The sequence below is a fragment of the Pagrus major genome, chromosome 12 (assembly GCF_040436345.1).
Source record: "Pagrus major chromosome 12, Pma_NU_1.0".
NCBI lineage: Eukaryota > Metazoa > Chordata > Actinopteri > Spariformes > Sparidae > Pagrus > Pagrus major.
The window spans coordinates 25,682,698-25,705,332 of record NC_133226.1 but is presented as its reverse complement, the minus strand read 5'-3'; the positions used below and the strand labels follow the sequence as shown (position 1 = coordinate 25,705,332).

The 22,635-nt window shown below is 43.4% G+C and overlaps 1 protein-coding gene across 23 annotated transcripts in view; it reads left to right on the top strand.

Annotated features, from left to right (window-relative positions):
• The first annotated feature begins 1,721 nt into the window (after window positions 1-1,721).
• Window positions 1,722-22,635, top strand: part of camk2b2 (calcium/calmodulin-dependent protein kinase (CaM kinase) II beta 2) — a 42,691-nt gene continuing 21,777 nt past the window's right edge. For 19 of the 23 annotated variants that reach the window (XM_073477501.1, XM_073477499.1, XM_073477493.1 and 16 more), the window contains exons 1-7: window positions 1,722-1,783; window positions 5,663-5,757; window positions 9,873-9,932; window positions 10,892-10,946; window positions 11,568-11,633; window positions 16,397-16,469; window positions 21,610-21,712. In XM_073477501.1, the coding sequence (XP_073333602.1) occupies window positions 1,722-1,783; window positions 5,663-5,757; window positions 9,873-9,932; window positions 10,892-10,946; window positions 11,568-11,633; window positions 16,397-16,469; window positions 21,610-21,712 (514 nt within the window). Of the gene's footprint in view, window positions 1,784-5,662; window positions 5,758-9,872; window positions 9,933-10,891; window positions 10,947-11,567; window positions 11,634-15,580; window positions 15,654-16,396; window positions 16,470-21,609; window positions 21,713-22,635 lie in introns of all 23 variants that reach the window. The other 4 variants (XM_073477497.1, XM_073477494.1, XM_073477487.1 and 1 more) reach the window with 1 other exon arrangement.

Here is a 22,635-nt window from a genome sequence, read left to right as displayed (position 1 = left end):
AAAGAAAAAGATCAGAGGTCTGACACACACATGCAATTTTCTCTTTAAACGAGTTCCTGAGGTTTATTCAGCCGCTGATTTCAACAACGTTATGTAACATCTCTGCGTTAAAGTGTCTAAAAACAACTTGACCTTCTGTTATATTTAGTCCAGTTGTCTTCTTTTATTATCCACACATGTTTCCAACGAGGTTTAAACCAGAGGAACCCACCAGTTTATTCAAGGGGACATGGTGAGTTTCATTAGGTCACCAGTTGCTTTAACTTGAAGATGGCGAACGTGACCAAACATAACGTGACTAAAACTCCCCATCAGCCAGTGATGGACTCAGGATGCTTGAGAAGAATAAAAAGTGGCACCAGCACTCAGAAAGTCGTGATATATTTATAGTGAAGTGAAGGCTCGTCGCCACGTTTTGTCCATCTTAGAGGGCGCTTTCTTTTTCTAACACGGGGGACGTTTAAACGTGGACACGGCCTCGGAGACGGAGCCCCGTTCATTCCTATGAAAGCTGCTCAGCGGCGCAAGAAGCTAAAACGACTCGACTTCCCGGCGATAATAAGAAAATACCCAGATCTTCCGTGTTGTGCGGCCCATTGAGCGACCGAGCCGGCTAACTTCCTGTTTAGCACCCGGCTAACTTGAATGGGGATAAAATAATTTAATCGTGCGGCTCTTCTAGACTTTCCAACTGTTACTGGACTGAAATCATGACAGTGACACGAGTCATTTCACGGGGGAAAAAAGTATCCGCCACTTTCACAACGTAAGCTTATGGGGGAAAAGTCTTTTTGGGCCCCAGCGCATCACGCTGCGATGTAATTACAAGATTTGTCCACCAGGAAAACTGGCTTCAAAGCGCAGACAAACCAAACCAAGATCAGAGAAGTAGCGTCGGCGAAGGCTGACTGTTGCGTTGCTCCTAAATTGGTGGAGTTGCCCTTTAATTGTCTTCGTTTATGTCTCACAGGCTCAAAATAAAGTTGCGTTTGTAATGAAACTGCTGCGTATTGTTGCAGCCGGGTGGGTCAGTGGGGGCCAAACTGCGGATTTCCTGCCCCGGGGGCTCCTGATGAGATGAATCCGGCCCTGCCTAAATGAAACTATGATGTTTTATTTAAGGGACATTCAGCCAAAAAAATAAAAAATAAAAAGCCTCGTGCAATTACTGAAGTGCACCAAGAAGAAGAAGAAGAAGCACATTAAATTTTCCTCTCCAGTGTTTGACTGACTTCCTCTATAAATAGATTCACACCAAGTGAAGTAATTTCATTACGGAGCCGCTCTCCATCATATGATTTATAATAATGTGCAATCAAACGCTCCCCCGCCCCGCCGTCCAATCAGCGCGCACTCAGCCTTTCATTTCACTTTTTCTTTATTTCTTTCCCTTTTTTTTTTTTTCTTCCTTCCAACGCGTCATGCGGTGAGCTCACATCAGCCAAGGCTGTGCGGTATTTAAACCGCGCGTCCTCCCCGCCCGCCCGGCAGAGCGGAGAAAACCCCCCCACTGCTTCGGGACCACGCGTGTTTATCTCTCTCTGTGTGTGTGTGTGCGTGTGTATGCGTGCGTGGCTGCAGCTGAACCGTCCGGAGGTCTGAGAGGTGGGCGGAGACTGAGCCCCAGAGGTCCTCCCGTCCGCAGCAGCCGACGCACCGCGCATTTCGGACTCCCGCACCCGTCCGAGGAGGAAACGCACAAAAAAACAAAAAAAAGCATCATGGCAACGACTACTTGTACACGTTTTACAGATGAATACCAGCTGTACGAGGAGCTTGGCAAGTAAGCTGCTGTTACATTTCTTTTTTTCTTGTCTCTGTGAGTCCTCCTGCCTGCAGCCCTGACCCTGTGTCCGACACCGTTTGCGGGATGGAGCCGCATCCATCCCCGCAGATGTTTGCACAGAAAGACCTTCCACAACTGCTCCCGCATCTAAAATTAGCCTCAGATCATGATTATTCCTCTGTGCATGGCTTGTTTTGTTCCCTTTTAATCAGAGTTTTTTGCAATGATGGGAGCTCAGGAGGACTTCTGGACACCCTCCTCCACCTCCTCCACCTCCTCCACCTCCTCCTGCTCCTCCTCATGTCTGCCCAAAGGCTAATTAGGGACAAACAGGCCCTAATATCAGGGGGGGGGGAAAGCTGATGTGTTGGAATTAAGCTCCCTGATCATCAGCTGGCTTTAATCACAGTGTCACACAGCTTATAGAGGAAGTCAGGGAACAATACTGCTGCTGCTGCTGCTGCTGCCTCCTGATCTACAGCTAATCTAATGAGGTGTGTCCTGTGTTGTTTTTTTTTTTTTGGAGGATGTGTGGCCCCTCTAATAGGATGCAGACAAAATTGAGAGAGAGCAGAGAGCAGAGAGAGACTGAAGAGGCTCCGGGTGCCTCGGTGGGTAGATGCAAAGTGGACTCAGTGTCTCTGTCAGGTTGTGCGTGGGCAGCAGAGGATCTCTTTGCCTCACAGGAACATTTATTCCACAGCGCCGGAGGGAAAAAATAGCAAGTTGAGTTCAGTTGTTGAGTGGATGGTTTTTCAGCTCTGGTGTGTTTTTCAGACTTGTTGTGATGAGTTTTCTGGGATCTCCAGTGTGTGTGTGTGTGTGTGTGTGTGTGTGTGTGTGTGTGTGGGGGATGTGATAAGTTAAAAAGACAATAGAGATGCTGGAGTAGCTGCTGCAGCTGCCCTTTGCTGATAACACAGCTTTTTATTGCTTGTTCTGCTGCTGTTGTCACTTCTGGTTGTGTGTGATGGGTTTTTCTATGTGTGTGTGTGTGTGTGTGTGTGTGTGTGTGTGTGTGTGATTGTTGAGCTTCAATTAAAAAAAATCTTTATCAACAGTTTTCCATCATTTTCGTGTAATTTAATTAGATTTTTGCTGGTTTATTAAAGTGGCGTCGGACGACCGGTCCCCTCTGGCGTCGGTGGCGTCGTTGCAAAAACAACTGGAACGTTTTTTTGTTTGTCTCAGAGTCGTAAATAACAACAACAACAACAACACAGGACACAACATGAGTTTATTTAAAGGGTCGCTATGTAATTTTGGAGAAGAAATTTAAACTCAAACTCAAAGAAATATCCATTTTTTTTCCTCCACAACTGAATAAACAAGCTGTCCTCAGAGGAAAATAAGGCCCCAGAACACTGTTTGAGGCTGGAAAGGTGGCAGGGTCCGCCACATATAAACCTACTCTGTCTATTAACAGTCTGAGTGGGTCGCAATAAGCTGCGTTCACAGTCACAAGCAAGTTTTTTTGGCCACTTGGGGGCAGCAGAAACAAGTTGCGAACACAATATCGACATTTTATTACTTTTTAAATTGATATGGCGAACGGTAACGAAGCAAACACCAGAGTTTTTACGCATCCAGCAGTTACGGATCAGCACCGACGCTCATGTGCGTCCATCGGATGCGTCCAAGTCCAACATTCGCTCCCTTTTATCTCCGTTCTTTGGTCTCCACCGGCTCCTGAGAGGCTCTTCAGCTGCTAAGATCTCCGCTGTGTTTAACAGCTCGTCTCTAATTATGTCTCTCTGGTGCTCAGCAGGAAGTGAACAGTCGATTTTTAGAGTGTTTTAAACACATTTTAAAAAATCAATCTGTTTGGCGGTCAATCGATTGACTATTGATCGTTTCAGCACCGGCCTGTCCATCAATTTTGAATCATTTTAAGCAACAAAAGCCATAAATATTGCGTCACTATACATATTTAAAACAGAAAATTGGCGATTAAAACATCTAATGCACCCTGATATTCAAGTTTGACTTAATAATCTTAACTCACAGTTGACTTATCAGCTTCTTCTTGAGCTTTTAACGACATATCGTAGCCTCCAGCAGCACAGGGTTTGCTAAATTAAGATTATGAGACACAGGGTAACTACCTGGTGGCTTGCTACTAAAAAAAGCAGGGGAGGAAGGTTTCGTTACACGCTGAGCCGAACAAATCCAGGTTCTGGATCCAGATCCAGACCTCCTCCTGACTCCCAACCTGCCCTGCAGATAACCTGTCATGTCGAAGCGCCGCAGCCTTTTCCCACCACGCGGCCGAGTGTCAGCGGGTGTCGTGCTTACTCACCGCGTCTCCTCATAATGTATGCAGCATGTTGGAGTGCTTGTGAGAGGAGCAGGGGCTCAGAGGGGAGCGTGAGTGGTTCATTGCGTAACAATGCTGAGGTGAGATAAAATTAGCTTTGAGAAAATGACAGAGGTGGTTTATTTCTGTTTGTCTCTGCTGGGTTTGATGAGCAAATGTGGCCCTAAAAACTCCAGCGCTTTGCTTTGCCTCTAATACTCGACATCTGAAGCCGACGAATTTCAATGTTTCAAACTGAATACAGACGGGATCAGGGTGTCACATCGTATCCTGTGACCACAGGTGTGACCACAGGTGTGACCACAGGGGGCCTTGTTGCATGGATGGACTGGATAAAGAATTAAAAGTAATAATATCTGACACATGTAGTCTAATGATCTGTGACCCTTGAGTTTGATTTCCCTTTGATTTGATTTCCTCGTTTTGTTTTGAATTAGTTGCCAATTACAGTAGCTAATAAACTGTATTAGCCAACAGTAGCTAATTAACTATACTTCACAGTTGTTAACTCACTTTAGTAGCAAACTAAGCTACTGTTCATAACTAATTGTTGTAACTATCTACATATCTGTATTTCACTTTAGTAGCCAACTACCAAAATTAATTAACTTTAAGCTACCACAGCTAACTAACTGTAGCTTACTATATTTGCTAACTAACCTTAATTGCTAACTATGGTAGCTGACTGTATTAGCTATCCACAGTAGATAATTAACTGTACCACTGTAGCTGACTAAGGTAGCTAACCTACTACAATAGCTAACCACAGCAGCTAGCTAACTTTAGTAGCTAACTACAGTAGTTAAATCACTGTAGTGGCTAACTAACTAACTAGTTGACCACAGTAGCTAGCTACAGTAGCTAGCTAACTACAGTAGCTAATATTAGTAGCCATTTAAGTGTACTACAGTATTTAACAAAGGGCTTTACTGCAGTATTTAATTAATATTAGTAGCAATCTACCATAGCTAACTACCTAAAGTAGCTAATTAACTGTATCATTTTAGCTAATCACAATACAAAACTAAAAAAAGAAATAGCTTGTTGTGGTAGCTATCTACAGTAGCTTACTCAGTACAGTATAGCTAACTTTAGTAGCTGATTAACTTTACTACGGTAGCTACAGTAACTACCATTAGCTACCATTGCTAACTAACTAATTGAGGCTTTTAACTTCTATTTTCTGTTTTATTCCCCCCAAAATGTCAGTTTGTTGTTTTAAGCAGCTGATATCCAAACGGGAATAAATATTATGATATATTATGTGTTTTAATTTCATGAAATGTTCTACACGGTTGGCAAAAAGTGCTTAAAAAGTGACATTAATGTGTGTTAATGTGGGTTTAAACGTGAGGAGCCGCCGCAGTGATGCTGGCTTGTGTAAAACCCAGTTTCGTGTTATGTCAGGCATTCAGATCAGGCTGGTTTGAAAGCAGAGCGGCGTCCAGAACAACTGCGAGGACAATCTGATAGCTGAGACGCCCCTTTGATGCTGACAAAGCTTAAATGGCAGCTGACCCGTCTCCTCCTCTTCCTGTCTCCTGTCTTTTGTTTCCCAGGGGGGCCTTTTCAGTGGTGCGCCGCTGTGTCAAACTCTGCACAGGCCAAGAGTACGCCGCCAAAATCATCAACACCAAAAAGCTGTCGGCCAGAGGTGAGAGGAAGACGTGAAAGAAAGACATTAACAGTTATCCCGTAACATGATGATGTGTGTGTGTGTTTACAGGCGAAGAGAAGCAGAGCATCATGGGGGTTTTCATCATTATGTGTGTGTGTGTGTGTGTGTGTGTGTGTGTGTGTCCCAGATCTGAAAGCTCACATTAGCATATTTTAGCGCGTGTTTGATTCCAGCGTGTGAAGCCTCCACGTCTGTTCCTCCGAGAGGCAGATGACGGTTTCAGTCGAATCCACGGCTTCAAAAAACACAACGTAAATCCACGTTTATCCCAAAGAAAACGTTACGGCGACGTTAAATGAAGAGTTTTTTTACATCCTGCAGCAGATTGCGGTGGTGGATCGTAATCAGAAGGATGTTTGGGTTCAGAAATCCTCTGTAAATAGCAACAATAGTTTAATTACAGCAAAAGAAATGTGACCGTGGCAGCGTCGCTCTCACACCGTTAATAAATCTGTCTTGTTGGATTCAGGCGTCTCGGTTTGTCCCGAAGTCGAAGATCACACCAACATTTCAGTTCTGACGTGACTGATGTGATGTCTGAGCTGCAGGACTGTCGGTGCTGTCCGGTCCAATAAAAACCAGATACAAGACGACACTTGGATCAAATTCACTTCTCGTCAGGACAAATGGATCTCCTCTTCTCTTCCTCCTCCATGTCTCCTCTCCTCTCCTCTCCTCTCCTCTCCTCTCCTCTCCTCTCCTCTCCTCTCCTCTCCTCTCCTCATCTCCTCTCCTCTCGTGTTTCCTCCTATCGTCTCCTCTTCCTCCTCTCCTCACTTCCTCTTCTCTCATGTTTCCTCCTCTCTTTGCTTCTCCTCTTCCTCTTCTGGTTTCCTCTCCTCTTGTTTCCTCCTTTTCTTCTTCCTCCTTTTCTCCTCCCTTTCCCCTTCCTCTTGTTTCCTCCTCTCCTCTCTTCTCCTCTTCCTGTTCAACTTATTTCCTCACAAGCTTCCTCCTCTCCTCATCTCCTCTCCTCTCATGTTTCCTCCTCTCTTTGCTTCTCCTCTTCCTCTTCTGGTTTCCTCTCCTCGATTCCTCTTATCTCTTCTCCTTCTCCTCCCACCTTTTTCCTCATTTCCTCTCCTCTTCTCCTCATTTCCTCTTCTCTCATGTTTTCTCCTCTCTTCTGTCCTCCTCTTCCTCTTCTTCTCATGTCCTCTTCTCCTCCTTCTCTTCCCCCATTTCATGTCCTCTTGTTTCCTACACTATCCTCCTCCTGTTTCCCCTCTCCTCTCTTCTCCTCTTCCTCTTCTCCTGTCCTCTCCTCGTGTTTCTCTTGTGTTTCCTCTGCTCCTCTCGTCTCCTCTCCCTCCTCTCCTCATGTTTCCTCCTCTCTTCTCTTCTCCTCTTCCTCTTCTGGTTTCCTCTTCCTCTCGTCTCTTCTTCATCTTCTCCTCCTACCTTTCTCCTCATTTCCTATCCTGTCATTTTTCCTCCCGTCTTCATCTCCTCTTCCTCTTCTCCTCTTTCCCTTCCCCCATTTCCTCTCCTCTTGTTTCCTCTACTCTCTTGTATCCTCCTCTTGTTTCTCCCCCACCTCTTTTCCCCTCTCTGTTCAACTTGTTTCCTCCATACTTCCTCCTCTCCTCACTTCCTCTCCTCTCATGTTTCCTCCTCTCCTCTCTTCTCCTCCTTCGCTTCTCCTGCTGTCCACTCCTCTTGATTCTTCTGGTCTCTTCTTCCTCCTTTCCTCCTCTTGTTTCCTCCTCTCCTCTCGTCTCCTCTTCCTGTTCAACTTATATCTTCACGAGCTTCCTCCTCTCCTCATCTCCTCTCCTCTCCTCTCATGTTTCCTCCTCTCTTCTCCTCTTCCTCTTCTGGTTTCCTCTTCCTCTCGTCTCTTCTTCATCTTCTCCTCCTACCTTTCTCCTCATTTCCTATCCTGTCATTTTTCCTCCCGTCTTCATCTCCTCTTCCTCTTCTCCTCTTTCCCTTCCCCCATTTCCTCTCCTCTTGTTTCCTCTACTCTCTTGTATCCTCCTCTTGTTTCTCCCCCATCTCTTTTCCCCTCTCTGTTCAACTTGTTTCCTCCATACTTCCTCCTCTCCTCACTTCCTCTCCTCTCATGTTTCCTCCTCTCCTCTCTTCTCCTCCTTCGCTTCTCCTGCTGTCCACTCCTCTTGATTCTTCTGGTCTCTTCTTCCTCCTTTCCTCCTCTTGTTTCCTCCTCTCCTCTCTTCTCCTCTTCCTGTTCAACTTATATCCTCACGAGCTTCCTCCTCTCCTCATCTCCTCTCCTCTCATGTTTCCTCCTGTCGTCTCCTCTTCCACTTCTCCTCCTCTCTTCTTCTCTTCCTCTTCACCCCACTTCCTCTACTCTCTTGTCTCCTCTTCCTCCTCCTCCTCCTCCTCCTCTTCCTCCTCCTCTCGTCTCCTCTATCTGAAATCTGGGGTTAAATGGGCATCTGGGACAAAAGTGGCCCTCAGGCCGTTTGCACAGATGTGTGTTGGAAAGTTGTGTGTTTGTGTGTGTGTGTGTGTCTCACAACTCCTCGTCAATCACCTTGAGAAAAGTTTCCACTTTAAACTTTGTAAACTAAAATGAGGTTTTATTTCACGGTATGATCCAGTTTTCACTGAAAAATGATCCACTTTGACGACTGTGTCCTCGTCTAATGCACACCTGACCGTTTACACCTGACCGTTTACACCTGACCGTTTACACCTGACCGTTTACACCTGACTGTTTACACCTGACCGTTTACACCTGACTGTTTACACCTGACCATTTACACCTGTCCGTTTACACCTGACTGTTTACACCTGACCGTTTACACCTGACTGTTTACACCTGTCCATTTACACCTGTCCGTTTACACCTGACCGTTTACACCTGTCCGTTTACACCTGTCCGTTTACACCTCACTGTTTACACCTGACCGTTTACACCTGACCGTTTACACCTGACTGTTTACACCTGACTGTTTACACCTGTCCGTTTACACCTGACTCTTTACACCTGACCGTTTACACCTGACCGTTTACACCTGACCGTTTACACCTGACTGTTTACACCTGACTGTTTACACCTGACTCTTTACACCTGACCGTTTACACCTGACTGTTTACACCTGACCGTTTACACCTGACCGTTTACACCTGACTGTTTACACCTGACTGTTTACACCTGTCCGTTTACACCGGACTCTTTACACCTGACTCTTTACACCTGACTCTTTACACCTGACTCTTTACACCTGACCGTTTACACCTGACTGTTTACACCTGACCGTTTACACCTGTCCGTTTACACCTGACTGTTTACACCTGACTGTTTACACCTGACCGTTTACACCTGACTGTTTACACCTGACCGTTTACACCTGTCCGTTTACACCTGACTGTTTACACCTGACTGTTTACACCTGACTGTTTACACCTGACCGTTTACACCTGACTCTTTACACTTGACTGTTTACACCTGACCGTTTACACCTGACTGTTTACACCTGTCCGTTTACACCTGACTGTTTACACCTGTCCGTTTACACCTGACTGTTTACACCTGACTGTTTACACCTGACTGTTTACACCTGACCGTTTACACCTGACTCTTTACACCTGACCGTTTACACCTGACTGTTTACACCTGACCATTTACACCTGTCCGTTTACACCTGACTGTTTACACCTGACCGTTTACACCTGACTGTTTACACCTGTCCATTTACACCTGTCCGTTTACACCTGACCGTTTACACCTGTCCGTTTACACCTGACCGTTTACACCTGACTCTTTACACTTGACTGTTTACACCTGACCGTTTACACCTGACTGTTTACACCTGTCCGTTTACACCTGACTGTTTACACCTGACCGTTTACACCTGACCGTTTACACCTGACTGTTTACACCTGACCGTTTACACCTGACCGTTTACACCTGACTGTTTACACCTGTCCGTTTACACCTGACCGTTTACACCTGACCGTTTACACCTGACTGTTTACACCTGACCGTTTACACCTGACTGTTTACACCTGACTGTTTACACCTGACCGTTTACACCTGACCGTTTACACCTGACACCCTCACTTGTTTGTTTAAATCTGAGACGTTGTTGTGAAGCTGTAGTCCGACTGTCTTGCAGACCATCAGAAGCTGGAGAGAGAAGCCAGGATCTGCAGATTGCTCAAGCACCCGAACATCGGTGAGACGCTCTCTCCCTTTTTTTTTTTTAAGCGTTTCCTTCCAAGTTCAGATTAGATTTAGTCTTTTTTGGCAACTTGTGACCACTTGTCACTCGTAAGTTTGAGGTATATCAGACATAATGATTGTGATCTAACTACAGCTGCAACAATTTGTCTATTGATTAGTCGATTAGTCAGTCGACAGAAAATAAAATCATATTTTTTTTGTGAGGCGAAACCTTCAAAAACAAGGAACTTCAAACATTATGTAACTTTTTTAGCATAAAATATCAGTTTCCAAATCATTTTGATGTCTGACAAGAAACTGTGGGGGGGGGGGGGGCGCCAAGCTGCGCAAAATGACAATTTCTACATAATGTTGCTTTAAGACATCAAAGGCGTAAGAGAGGATGAACTGGAAAAGCCAAAAAGACATTTAAGTAAGATTTAAAATAGTGAAACAATAGATTAAGCTAAAATAGACTAAAGGATGAAATAGGAGACTAAAAATCACATTAGCAGTTGTCAGTCGGTGTCGACCGATATGGTTTGAGGCCGATACCGATTATTAGTAATCAAGGAGATCGATAACCGATATTGGGACTGATACAATTGCAGGAAAACTTTAAATCTGAGGGGCCGTTTCCAGACAGAGAGAGACAAACTGTTGCGTTTTTAAATTGATCGATTTGATCGACAAACACTGATACCGATGATCGACCGGGCAGATAATCTATCGCTCCCTGGTCTCCGGTCGTTTCTTAATAAAAGACGGTGTCGGTTCTGATCTTATCAAACACAGAACAACATCATCAGACTTGTCCTGTAAGTCTACATGAATAAATTATAAGCATTTTGGCGAGATGAAGATGAGATGAGATATGTAAATATGTGCCTGAGATGTTCCTAAAAGCATCGGATCGGATCGTTTTGACGCCTCTGTCTGTTGATGTTTGTGCCTCTTTTTCTCCTGCTGCAGTTCGTCTCCATGACAGTATCTCAGAGGAGGGCTTCCACTACCTCCTCTTTGACCTGTGAGTCTTCCCTCCTCCTCCTCCTTCTTCTTCTTCTTCTCTTTCTCTTACTGTACTGCTCTCCCTCCTTCCTCCTCCTCCTCCTCCTCTTCATCCCTCTCCCCCGGGGGCTTCATCTTCCACCACTCCCTTCCTTCAATGCCCTGCTGCATCTGTCTCCTCCAGGCTCCCTTACTTTTTTTTTTTCCTCACATCCGCATTCACTTCATTCCTTCTTCTTCTTCTTCTTCCTCTTCTTCTTCTTCTTCTTCTTCTTCTTCTTCTTCTTCTTCTTCTTCTTCTTCTTCTCCTCGTTTCCAAGGCAGTTCCCCCCCATTACATAACAGCCCTCCCCTCCTCCCCACCTCCATCCTTTGCGACTTCCACTTTAGCGCGCACACACACACACACACACACACACACACACACACACACATACAGCCACACTCCCCCGCACTGGAGCCAGTCTCCATGGCAACCCAGTCGGAGTGAATCCTGCAGCCGGGGTTTCCCCCTAATGAGGACATCCCCCTCCTGTGTGTGTGTGTGTGTGTGTTTGTGTGTGTGTGTGTGTGCGTGCGCGTGTGTGTGTGTGTGTGGATGTATATAATGCGTCTTAACCTCCATCTTTACGTTGCTCAGGGTGACAGGAGGGGAGCTGTTCGAGGACATTGTGGCCAGAGAGTACTACAGTGAAGCAGACGCCAGGTAAACACACCCCATGATTGTTCTTCTTCTTCTTCTTCTTCTTCTTCTTCCTCTTCCTCTTCTTCTTCTTCTTCCCCCTCCATGTGTCAGCCTCTGCAGTCCTCCAAGCAGCCCTGAGAGTTTCAGCTCCTCTCATTAGCGCACACACACACACACACACACACACACACAGACAATTTTGACATTTTTTTTCATTATTTATTTTATTTTTTTGCAGGCTCTATAGCTCTGATGGATAATACCTCCGCACAGTTTTTTTCCTGTGAGCTGAATCGCAATCGAGGTCGAGGACTTTTCTCCCCACAGCGTCGAGAATTCACAGACAGATGGAAACGTACACATGCACGGAAAAAAAAAAAAAACGCACACATGCCCACGCTGTAACCCCCTCAGGAGGTAGACTTAAATCAATTTGACTGTGGAGGCGGTTTGCGGAGGCGAGAGAGAGAGAAGAAAAAGAAGGGGACTGAAACGTTAAAAGGGAAAGAGGTAGAATGGGAGATTGCAGTAAACGCTGCTTCAATATCTTTATATCATCTCACTCCCGATCTCACCCCCACGCCTGGCATCATATTCAAATTACCTTATTGACATTAAGAAAGCAGAGCAGGTTGTTAACCGTTAGTCAAACACGATGACGACCTCACCTATCCAGGAACGCAACGCAGCCATGACAACATGAAACGTCCAGTTACACTTTCAAAATAAAAGGCACCAAAACTACTACGATTTAGGAAATCCCCCCGTGATCCAAGGTCCGGACACGCTCAAGGACCGCTGGCTCCACGGCTACCTGAGCCATGAGCTAATAACGTCACGTGGAGTAATGGCGTCGTCACGAAACGTACAACGTGATTAGGTGGAAGATATTTATTGTACACGGTGAGAAGCTGGCAGTGGAGGAGGGCTGAGGAGGTGACTGGAGATGAGGCTGACACAGGTTAGAGGCTCAGGTGAGCGGGGGCACAGAAGATCCAGGTGATGCAGGCTAGTGGCAGAGAGGTGCGGGACGCTGGGTCGTGGTAGAACAACAGGTTCAATGGAGACAAAAAAGCAATTAGTCTTAGCACTAGGAGACCATGTACCAGGTCTGGTTGATGAAATGATCTGGCAGCGTGAGTAGTGGAGGCCTCAGTCCGATACAGGTGTGTGCGATCAGCCTTCGCTCAGGCCACCAGAAAGCCACGTCCAGCACCTCCACAGCACCTCTGAAACACCTATGTAATAGTCCAAATGTAACCAGTGAGGCCCAGTATCCTCACCTGTATCCCAGCTTCTTGGATCTCAAGCCGCATATTTGTCCTCGACTTGGTTGTCGACGTAGTCGGTGTGGTGTTGATAAGGTTTTCTCCCATTTTGACCCGGACATCAGCTGAACCAAAGGATTTCATTGACATCGTGGTCCGTCTTGATTATTCTTCCCCCGTACGAATGTTCTGCTGCATAATAACGACGAAGAAAATCCACTTTCTGGGCAGGTTTTTCAGACTTATATCCATGCTTGGTGTAAAAAGACTTGAAAATCTGAAGTTTACAACAAGTCACTGAAGAGAGTAACCGAGACCTGCTGTGATCAATTCAGCCTGCTGAATTCGTCTTATACAACATATCTAAATACTCTAAACCTGATTACATTTAGTATTTAGCACTGGGACACTGGTTATGTTTTATTTTTAAATAATGCAATGTGAAAACACCAGTGACCACGTGTTTGCCTTAATGCTGCAAAAAAAAAAAAATGCCATTTTTAAAATTAGCCTGGTTATTTAAGTGCATGAAATGACACAAAAATGTATATTTGCTGCCTCTCAGTGAGGCAGTCTGTGCTACACCAACGCTACAGGCTGCTGTTTGCATTCACACCAGTGCCTCCATGCTGGATTTTGAATGTAAGGCACATATGTAACGTAAATGGAGCCACATAAGAGCTAATAATCATCTCAGTGTGTTCAGTACTCGTGTTTCTCTCCTCTGTATTCTTAAGCTTTACTTTCCCTGTTATTTTCTTCTTCTACCCTCTCATCTGTCTTCATTCCCTCTTCTTCTCTTCGCATAAATTATGTGTGCGTGTGTGCGTGTGTGTGTGCGTGTGTGTGTGTGTGTCACTCGATGTGTTTGTGTGTGGGTGTGTGATTAGCATGGCTTGATTACTGTCCAAGAGTATCTCACTGACAGTTTTCTCTCTGTACTCCATCTGCACACTGAACCGCTCCATCCCTCCTTTTCTTCTCTCCGCCCCGTTTTAAAGGGCAGGTTCACCCAAATACCAAAAGGAACATATTTTTCTCACTGAATCACTTGTGGTGTCGAGCCATGTGGAGAGATTGGGTTTTTATCTGAGATATCTGTCCACCACTTTGGTCCAGATTGAAATATCTCAACAACTAAAGGATTGATTTCCCTGAAATCCAGGTTCAGACCGTCCTGGTCCCCAGAAGATGAATTTCTGGACTGACCCCATGTTTGATACGGACATTCATGGTACTTATGATGATGATGTATCCTAATGACTTGGCACCACCAGCAGTTTTACGTTGTCAGTTAGGAGAGAAACGTCTCAACATCTATCGGATGGATTTGCCATTAAATTTGGTTCAGACCTTCGTGTTCCTCTCAGGATGAATTATAATAACGTTTGATTTGATTTGTCATGTCGCGCCATCATCACGTCTTCAATTCTTTGGTTTATCCTTAAAAAAAACAAAAAAAACCCTGATGACAGCCACACCAGCCTCAGCTTTGAGCACGTCTAGACGATACTCCTTGATTAATTTATCTACAGAGACCCAACATGTCCCTCGCTGTCGCCAAGTGTTTGCTCATACGCTTGGCGACAGTGGCGAGAAAAAAAAAAAAAAAAGCCTTTTAACAGGCAGAACCCTCGAACAGAACCGGACCCAATGGTGGGCGGCCATCTGCCTGGACCGGTTGGGTTTAGAGAGAGAGAGACGGTGTCGCAGTCGGCATGTGAAGGTCCAGAGGATGAAGTAAGGGACGGTGCTGAAGGACGACATGGAGGCCAGAACCACCGAGTGTCGCACGGCTGCCTCTGCAGGGTCACCTGGTCACCTTCGGTCATGTACCAAAGAAAAAATATGAATACCATTAAATTATATTTTCTTGTGTTTTGTGATCAAAATCTTTAAGTTTTTCTGTTTCCATAGCAACACCTGAGAGTGTGACTAATAGCTGAAACGATCCCAAATGTTGTTCGCGGCTCCAGCAAATAGGATGGACCTTAGATACGACCACGTCTATTCTTTAGTTATTAGCCGCGAAGCTAACTTTATGCTCGCAAGATTCAAAGTCAGTAACACTGCGAACATTTGACAGGAAATAAAATTGCAGCTTGTTTGTTACAGTCACCGTCCTGTGGCGTTCGGAGGAGGATGCACTGAAGGACTACAAAGACATTCAAACGTTGACACCGCTCGTTTTGGATACAGGCTGCATTAATTTAGAAACAGTGCACAGACAGTATTAACTGGAATTACTTGATGAGCTCTGGAGGCGTCCGTGTTATCAGGAATTAATTGACACCCTCCGGCAAATCAGATAATCAGATATTCAATACAATACAGTGTCAGTTTAATACTGATGGCCTACATAAGCAAACAAGATCATCAGTGAAAAGATTGTCTATTATTATTATTTTTATTCTTATTGTCTGTCAGCGTATCAGATCCAACTTCTCCAGGTCATAAAATTAAAACTATATTTTTTTGTTGGAGCTCTGAGGATGAAGCGAGGAGTCGGGAAATATGTTATTTTGTCATTTCGGTGGACCGACTCTGCGATCTCTGTCCGTAAAAAGCCAACCCTCCTCCCGTCACACGTTCCCTCCTCCCTGTTCTTCTCTGTTTGACTTCGTCTCTATGCTCTTTGTGTTTCCTCTCCCGTGTTGCCTCCTTTTATCTGCTCCTCACCCTGTCGTTTTGTCTCCACAGTCACTGTATCCATCAGATTCTAGACAGTGTGTCTTACACCCACCAACATGACATAGTGCACAGGGACCTCAAGGTGTGTGTGTGTGTCTCTCATTGTGCTGCACTGCCCTGCAACCTCTGTACCAGGGCTGCTCTCTACACGCTTGTGTTTTCACTGTTTTTGATTTCCTGCCTGTGATTTAAAAGAGAAAAAAAAACAATGCCTGTGCCTGCCGTCTGTCCGTCCGTCTTGTCTGTCTCTTTTTGCGTGTCTGCCTGTCTTCGGGTTTTTTGTTTTTTTTTGCTTTTGGGACTCTTGTTGCACTATTTTAGACGGTCTGAACCAGAATTGTGATTTCCTGTGGGTCCTTGCAGAGTGTGAGAGAGAGAGTGAGTGAGTAAGCATGAAAGAGAGTAGAGTTCAGTGGAGTAACAGCAGAGCAGTGTCTACTTCAGACGCTTGGAAACCTGCTAAAGTGTTTTCGTCAAAGGCGGTGTTGCTGAATAAATTACACAGGAGAATGTGCAGGTTAGACACAGTGCCTCCCACAGCTTCACTCCCACACTGCCTGACTAATGTTTGGCTCCTTCTCTAATACAGAAAATAGCAAAAACTGCACACCTTCTCCCTCCGTAGTTCACAGACAGGTTCACTCTTCACACTTTTTTGTGTGTGTGTGTGCAGCGAGACATCATTCCTATACTGTGTGTGTGTGTGAGTGTGTGTGTGTGTGTGTGTGGTGTGTATTGAGACGTTGCTGCCTCTGCATGGATGTGACAGTTGGAGGGGGCTGAATGTGCTCAGACTAACCTGCTCCCCCTGCTGTTTGCGTGCAGTCATTGCATCCAGCAGATCCTGGAGGCCGTGCTCCACTGCCATCAGATGGGGGTGGTACACAGAGACCTCAAGGTGAGTCACCTGCAGGGGGGTGTGTGTGTGTGTGCGTCTGTAAGTGTGTGTGTGTGTGTGTTGGGAGGGATTTAAAGTTGCGTGTTTGTCTGCGTCTGAGTGTTGTACCTGATTCTGACGGCTGGTAAGTGACAGTAAGACATATTTTGACCGCAGCATGTCCGCGCACGTCTGTGGGCCTTGATCCGTCAACACGTGCATGAGCGTCTTGCCTTCTTGTTTCTTCTGTCTGTGCACGTATTTTGAATGCGGCTACTGTGTTTTATTTATCAGAGCGATTTTTGATTGAACTTTCAAGTGAAAGAGCAACTTGACAGCAGCTGGAAATCCTGTTTTTGCTGCAGTGATGTTGAAGTGTACATGTAGGCGTGTCCGTACACGGTGACGTCACCATGAAACGCTGCTTTCCAGCCTGACGTTAAGTTACTCTTGAAGTTCATTAATTTGTTTCAAGACTGATACGGTAATTAAATAAAATCTTAACGACAGAAACATAAATCAGGACTTTCATGGGTTAGATTAGGTTTTTTTTAAACCTTTCCTATAGCAAGATAAGCACATGTATCAGCTATTTGTCTCGACACTCTGCACACGCTTTGATTCGACAAAATGACAAGAGGAAATTAAATCATCAAAAAACGTCAACAAATAAATACAAGTGATTCTGCACATGTATATAAATAAATTATTAATAGTTTATAGCTGACATAAACTTATTATAACGTAGCTGTAAGAAGATATAAGAATAAGAAGATATAGTTTTTGTTTACAACTATAACTCCTGATTTGAAGTTTATGTTATTGTAGAATAAACAGTAAATGAATGATTGATAACACTTATAAATACTTTATAACAAAATAAAAGACATTTACAAGTCAATGCATCTTTTATTACACCTGCTTTATTATAATTACACCTATTATAATGAGTTTTTCTAAAAAAATAATGATAAATGGTTAAGTAATTAATAAATTATACAGATGTAACGATCCTTAGATGAAAGAATTTATGTTAGATGATGTTTATAACAACATCGTTTGTGCTTGTGACTGATTCTTACAAATGTATAAACAGTTATAAATACTTCAAGTGATTAGAATTGATTAAGGTTTATAATAAATGTATTAATTACAATTAATAAGAAGGTGCGGGTTCATTGAAAACACTTTGACAACGTTTAAAAAGGGTTTTATTAACTTTTACACACAAAAACCTACTGATACATACAACTCAAATGTTTTATAACACTCCTGTTAAAAAAACATCAATTAACTATTTACACACATGTACAAATAGTTTAAAAGCAGGTTTAAAACTTATGAAGACATTTATGATTACAACTATGTTACACAGTATTCATTAACTGTTTACGCATCAGTTAGAGGAGTTATAGTTTATAAGCACTATAAAAATGTCTGCTTACAACTGTCTTACAATGTGTCATAACGTTAAAAGCCATTTATTAATTGTTTTTAAACTGTTTCTAAATTCTTAACACGGGGTTAAAACAAAAAAAATGTCACCAAAAACTATTTGATTTGATTGAAAACAACATTTTGTTTCCTGTATTTCTGTGTATGTTATTATTATGTATATATACATTTTAATGAAACATGGTATTATTACAGTTGGACTCTTCGGGATTAAAGGTTGTCCCACGCAGAGGAGGCCGGGCGGGGGGAAGGTTGCGAGGTTGTGGTGTGATGATTTCCCCGGTGGAGGTTTATTAAGTTACTACAGAGGAAAAAGCTGCTGAGACGTCGTCGTCGTTGTTTTCATTAGTTGCTCATGAAACGAGGCTAAAACCTACGGAGCAGATATCTGGGAGAATTAAACTTATAACAGGAGGGTCGATATTTCATCCTTCTTCATGATGTAGGAAGGAAAAGAAAGGAGAAAGATCGGCGTGTACTCTCTTGTACTCTCTTGTACTCTGTCCCTTTTCTTCTTGTCACTCACCCTCTGACTCGTTCTTCAGCGGTGAGACAACCTGACCTTGACAACAAGAAAGCAAAGTGTTTACTCGAACCACCGCAGGAACCGTTTATTCACTTATTCTTTTTACAAAATGCTCACGTGTTATTTGTATTTATGTTAGTTAAATGATTTTCAATGATTTAGTTATCAGATTAGTGGATAATTAACTCAGCAGCTATTTTGATAAGAGATTAATTGTTAAGTTATTTATTTGAGCATAAATACCAAACAGGTTCTGGCTCTGGCTTCTTTAAGATGAAGTCCGAAATGTTAAAAATTTTCTGGGAAATGTGAATTTTCCTCTGAGAATAAATAAATTAATTACTATCTAGAAAATAGTCAGCTGATTAATCAATTACGAACATGATCGTTAGTTGTAGCCCCAGACAAAATATCAAATGATTATTACCAATAACCTGTGACACAGAAAAAACCCTTATTTATATAATAATTATAATAATTTAACCAATTTTTACATAACAAAAACAAAAAAAGATATATACACACCAAAACAGGAGTCAACAGCTACGTTAGCAGCTCTGTGCAGCTGTACTTGAGCTAAATGCTAATGCCAGCATGCTAACATGCTCACAATGACGATGCTAACAGGCTGATGCTTAACAGGTAAAATGTTTATAATCAACAGATTACTTGTAATTGGGGTAACGTAATTAGATTACAAAAATAAGTAACTATAACCAACCAAGATTAGGATTGTCAAGGATTAGCTGAGTATATTTATTTATGTCTTTAAAGGTGTAATATGTAAGAATTGGCCACTTATACTGGCATCTTATCACCAGAGTAACCTTTACCTCCTGCCGCTAGCTGATTTATCTGAGTTTGCCGTGCAGCTAGCGGTCCGGACTGCGAGCTCTGAGTGGTGTTATGTGAAAGGACAGGCCTTGGCTAGCTGGTTAGCATGCTAACATCAGTAGATATCTCTTCAACACAACACATATACGTGTAGTATATGGTGCGATATTTTCAGTGTTTGATATTTCAGTAAAGGATTATGGTATGTTATTTAGGATTAATTTCAAAACAGGCTTGTCATTTGTAAATCTGACCCAACCCTGACAATGGTTACCATGTAAGTTGAGCATGTTAGCATGCTGACACTTGTAAATTAGCGCTTAAAAGTACTGCTCAGGCTGATTGAACTGTCAGTAGTTTTGCAGATATCAAATCATAAATCAATGAAAGGTCAGGAGGTCACTAAGGTTAATAAAATTTTGTCATTTTTACGTTTCTTCAGGGGTGTAGTTTGGCTCATTTATTCCATTTTGGACAGAGCCAGGCTAGCCGTTTCAGCCTGTTTCTAATCTTCATGCTAAGCTAAGCTAATCACTTGCCATTTGTAGCTTAATTTTTACTCCACATATAAGAAAATGGCTTCAATTTTCCAGAGTCTGTTTGTTCTGGCGTTACATATACAATTGTCCCCAGGTGGCGTGAAATTGGACACAAAAAGGAACAAGAGAGCTTTAATCTTCAACTCTTATTAAACAATCGGATTTAGGGCCTACATCAGTATTTCCACCTTTCGTTCATAAGTCATGCCTCCTCTAATTGAGTTTCTAGATCAGCCAGCAGAGGGTGACATGATGACTCTCCTGCAGCTGGAGCTCGACATACAGCTGGTCGTGTGCCACTGCGGTGCAGTGATTATCAGTCGATGGCACAAATCAATCACTATCGTCGTGAAGCGGTTACACAACGAGGAGCTGTCGTCCCTGTGTGTGCTGTGGGCTGTAGATGTTTGTCAGATTGCTGTTACATCAGCGTCTGAGCAGGAAAGACACGACTGTTGCAAGAAGACAAGCTGTGTTTGGTCTTCCTCAAGTAAACACATGGCAAAAAAAAGGCTTGTACACATTTTTTAAGTCCCATCTGTCTGTCTCGGCTGCTGAGTGTGTGTTTGTGTGTGTTTGTGTGTGTGTGCATCAGTGATTGTATGTAAAAGAATATGTACGAGTGTTGTTTCGAATGTGTGTGCGCTGTTGTAGCTATTCTTAGTGCTCTGATCTGGGTTTGACTGGTTGCATCTCAGCGGTCTGTCACACTTTCATTTCTGTTTTCCTTTAAAACTCGTGAAAAACATGTAGGGAAGGTAACTTTTGCCCCCGAACACAGGAGCGGTGCCAGAGATGTGGCTAAAGGTGTCGCATAGCACCTGAAATCTGACTCAAGAGACTACACAGAGAAACAAAATGATGACAAAGACATGGAAAGCAACTATAAAGAGACAAAAAAAAGATCTCAGAGACTCAAAACGACCACAAAGAGACACAAAATAACCACAAAAAATGAGATTAAAAACAAGCACAAGCACAAAAACGACCATGAAGAGGCAAGAAACATTTATACGTTTTATACATCAAGAGAAATTATCTCAAACAAACACAAAACAACAACAACAAAGAAATGAAAGACAACTGTAAAGACACAGAAAATGACAACAAAGAGACACAAGTGATCACAAAGAGATGAAAAACAGCTATAGACACAAAAGGTGACCATGAAGAGGCGAAAGACAGCTATAAAAAGACTAAAAAACGATTTCAGAGAGACACAAAATAACAACGAAGAGACAAAAAAAATGATCTCAGAGATGAAAACGACCATAAAGAGACACAAAGCAACTACAACGAGAAGCAACATTATGACAGAATAGAAAATAACCACAAAGAAGTCAAAAAATTGATCTCAAAGAAATGAAAACTGACCACAAAGGGATACAAAGTGAACTGGAAGAGACTCAAAACAACCACAAAAAGACACAAAACAACCACAACAAGACAAACAACGACCACAAAGAGATGAGAAATGACTATAAAGACACAAAAAACAACCACAATGAGACACAAAGTGACTACGAAGACACAAAACGACCATAACAAAACAGAAAACGACAACTATAAAGAGTAAAATAAACCATCTCAAGAAGGTGAAAAATGGCCACAAAGAAAACTTTGTATGTGTTTCAGTCTTTGTGACTTAAAAACATAAAAGAGCGAAATCTTCTTCGCTTGTTGCTTCGCTTGGGCACGCTGAGGGAGGTTTTTACATCACAACACAGAGTTTGAAGGTGTTGTGTGTTGTTGTGTGTGTGAGTTGTGCTGACACGACGTGTGTTTGGTGTTTGTGTTGAACACGCAGCCAGAGAACCTGCTGCTGGCCAGCAAGTGTAAGAACGCGGCGGTGAAGCTGGCTGACTTTGGACTGGCCATCGAGGTCCAAGGAGAGCAGCAGGCTTGGTTCGGTATGTCACACACACACACACAAACACACACACGCACGCACGCACGCACACACACACACACACACACACACACACACAGACACACACATGCTCCTCTGATGATCCCATTTCTGTCATGTTTTGAGTTTTTTTTGGTTTCGTTATTTCCTGTTTTATTTTGTAGTTCTCTCGTCTGGTGTCACGTTTCACTTCTCCACTTCCTCCCTTTGTTTGTTTTCCCGTCCTTCGGTCTGTTTGTTTCTCGTGTTGCACAGGTGAACTTTAAATCCGTCGTAGGTTAACGAGTACCCGTTCCACACGTGTGTTAGAATCAGATAATGTCAAGAAGCCTGATGTTTTCTTTGTACGGTAACATCTGCCAGTCTGTAGCCATCCTCCTCCTCCTCTTCATCATGAAGGCTTCTGTACCCTGACAGCTCCGAGCTGTCACGCTGAACACTGCAAAACATCCTGATGGAGAAAAGTGAGAATGCTTCCACAGGACTGTTCATCCATCGCGTCATTTTTTATCCTTTCTGTCAGCGTTCCCTTGAGTCTGGCTAACAAGAAGGGGGGTTTTTTTTGCCTCCTCTTCCTCTAATATTAGATTTATCTCATCTGACGGAAAAGGGCTCTTTTCCTGATCTTTTTCAGGTTCTACATCTCGTCTCTACCGAGGATACTGACTACAGGATTTTTTGGGATAGTTTAACTGCCTGATTTGAGCCAAATGCACTCAACGACTCTGTGAAACTTACTTTGACTCAGAGCCAATATGATCTATTACAAAGAGGCTGCAGCAAGCTGAAAGCTCTGACTTTACATTAAGACACATTTTCATAATGCAGTCGGTGCAGTGGCTCTAAGACTGCGTATAAAATCACCCTATAAACCCGCCTCAGAAATCCCCTTCAGTCACTGTTTCATAGATAATAAACACTAAA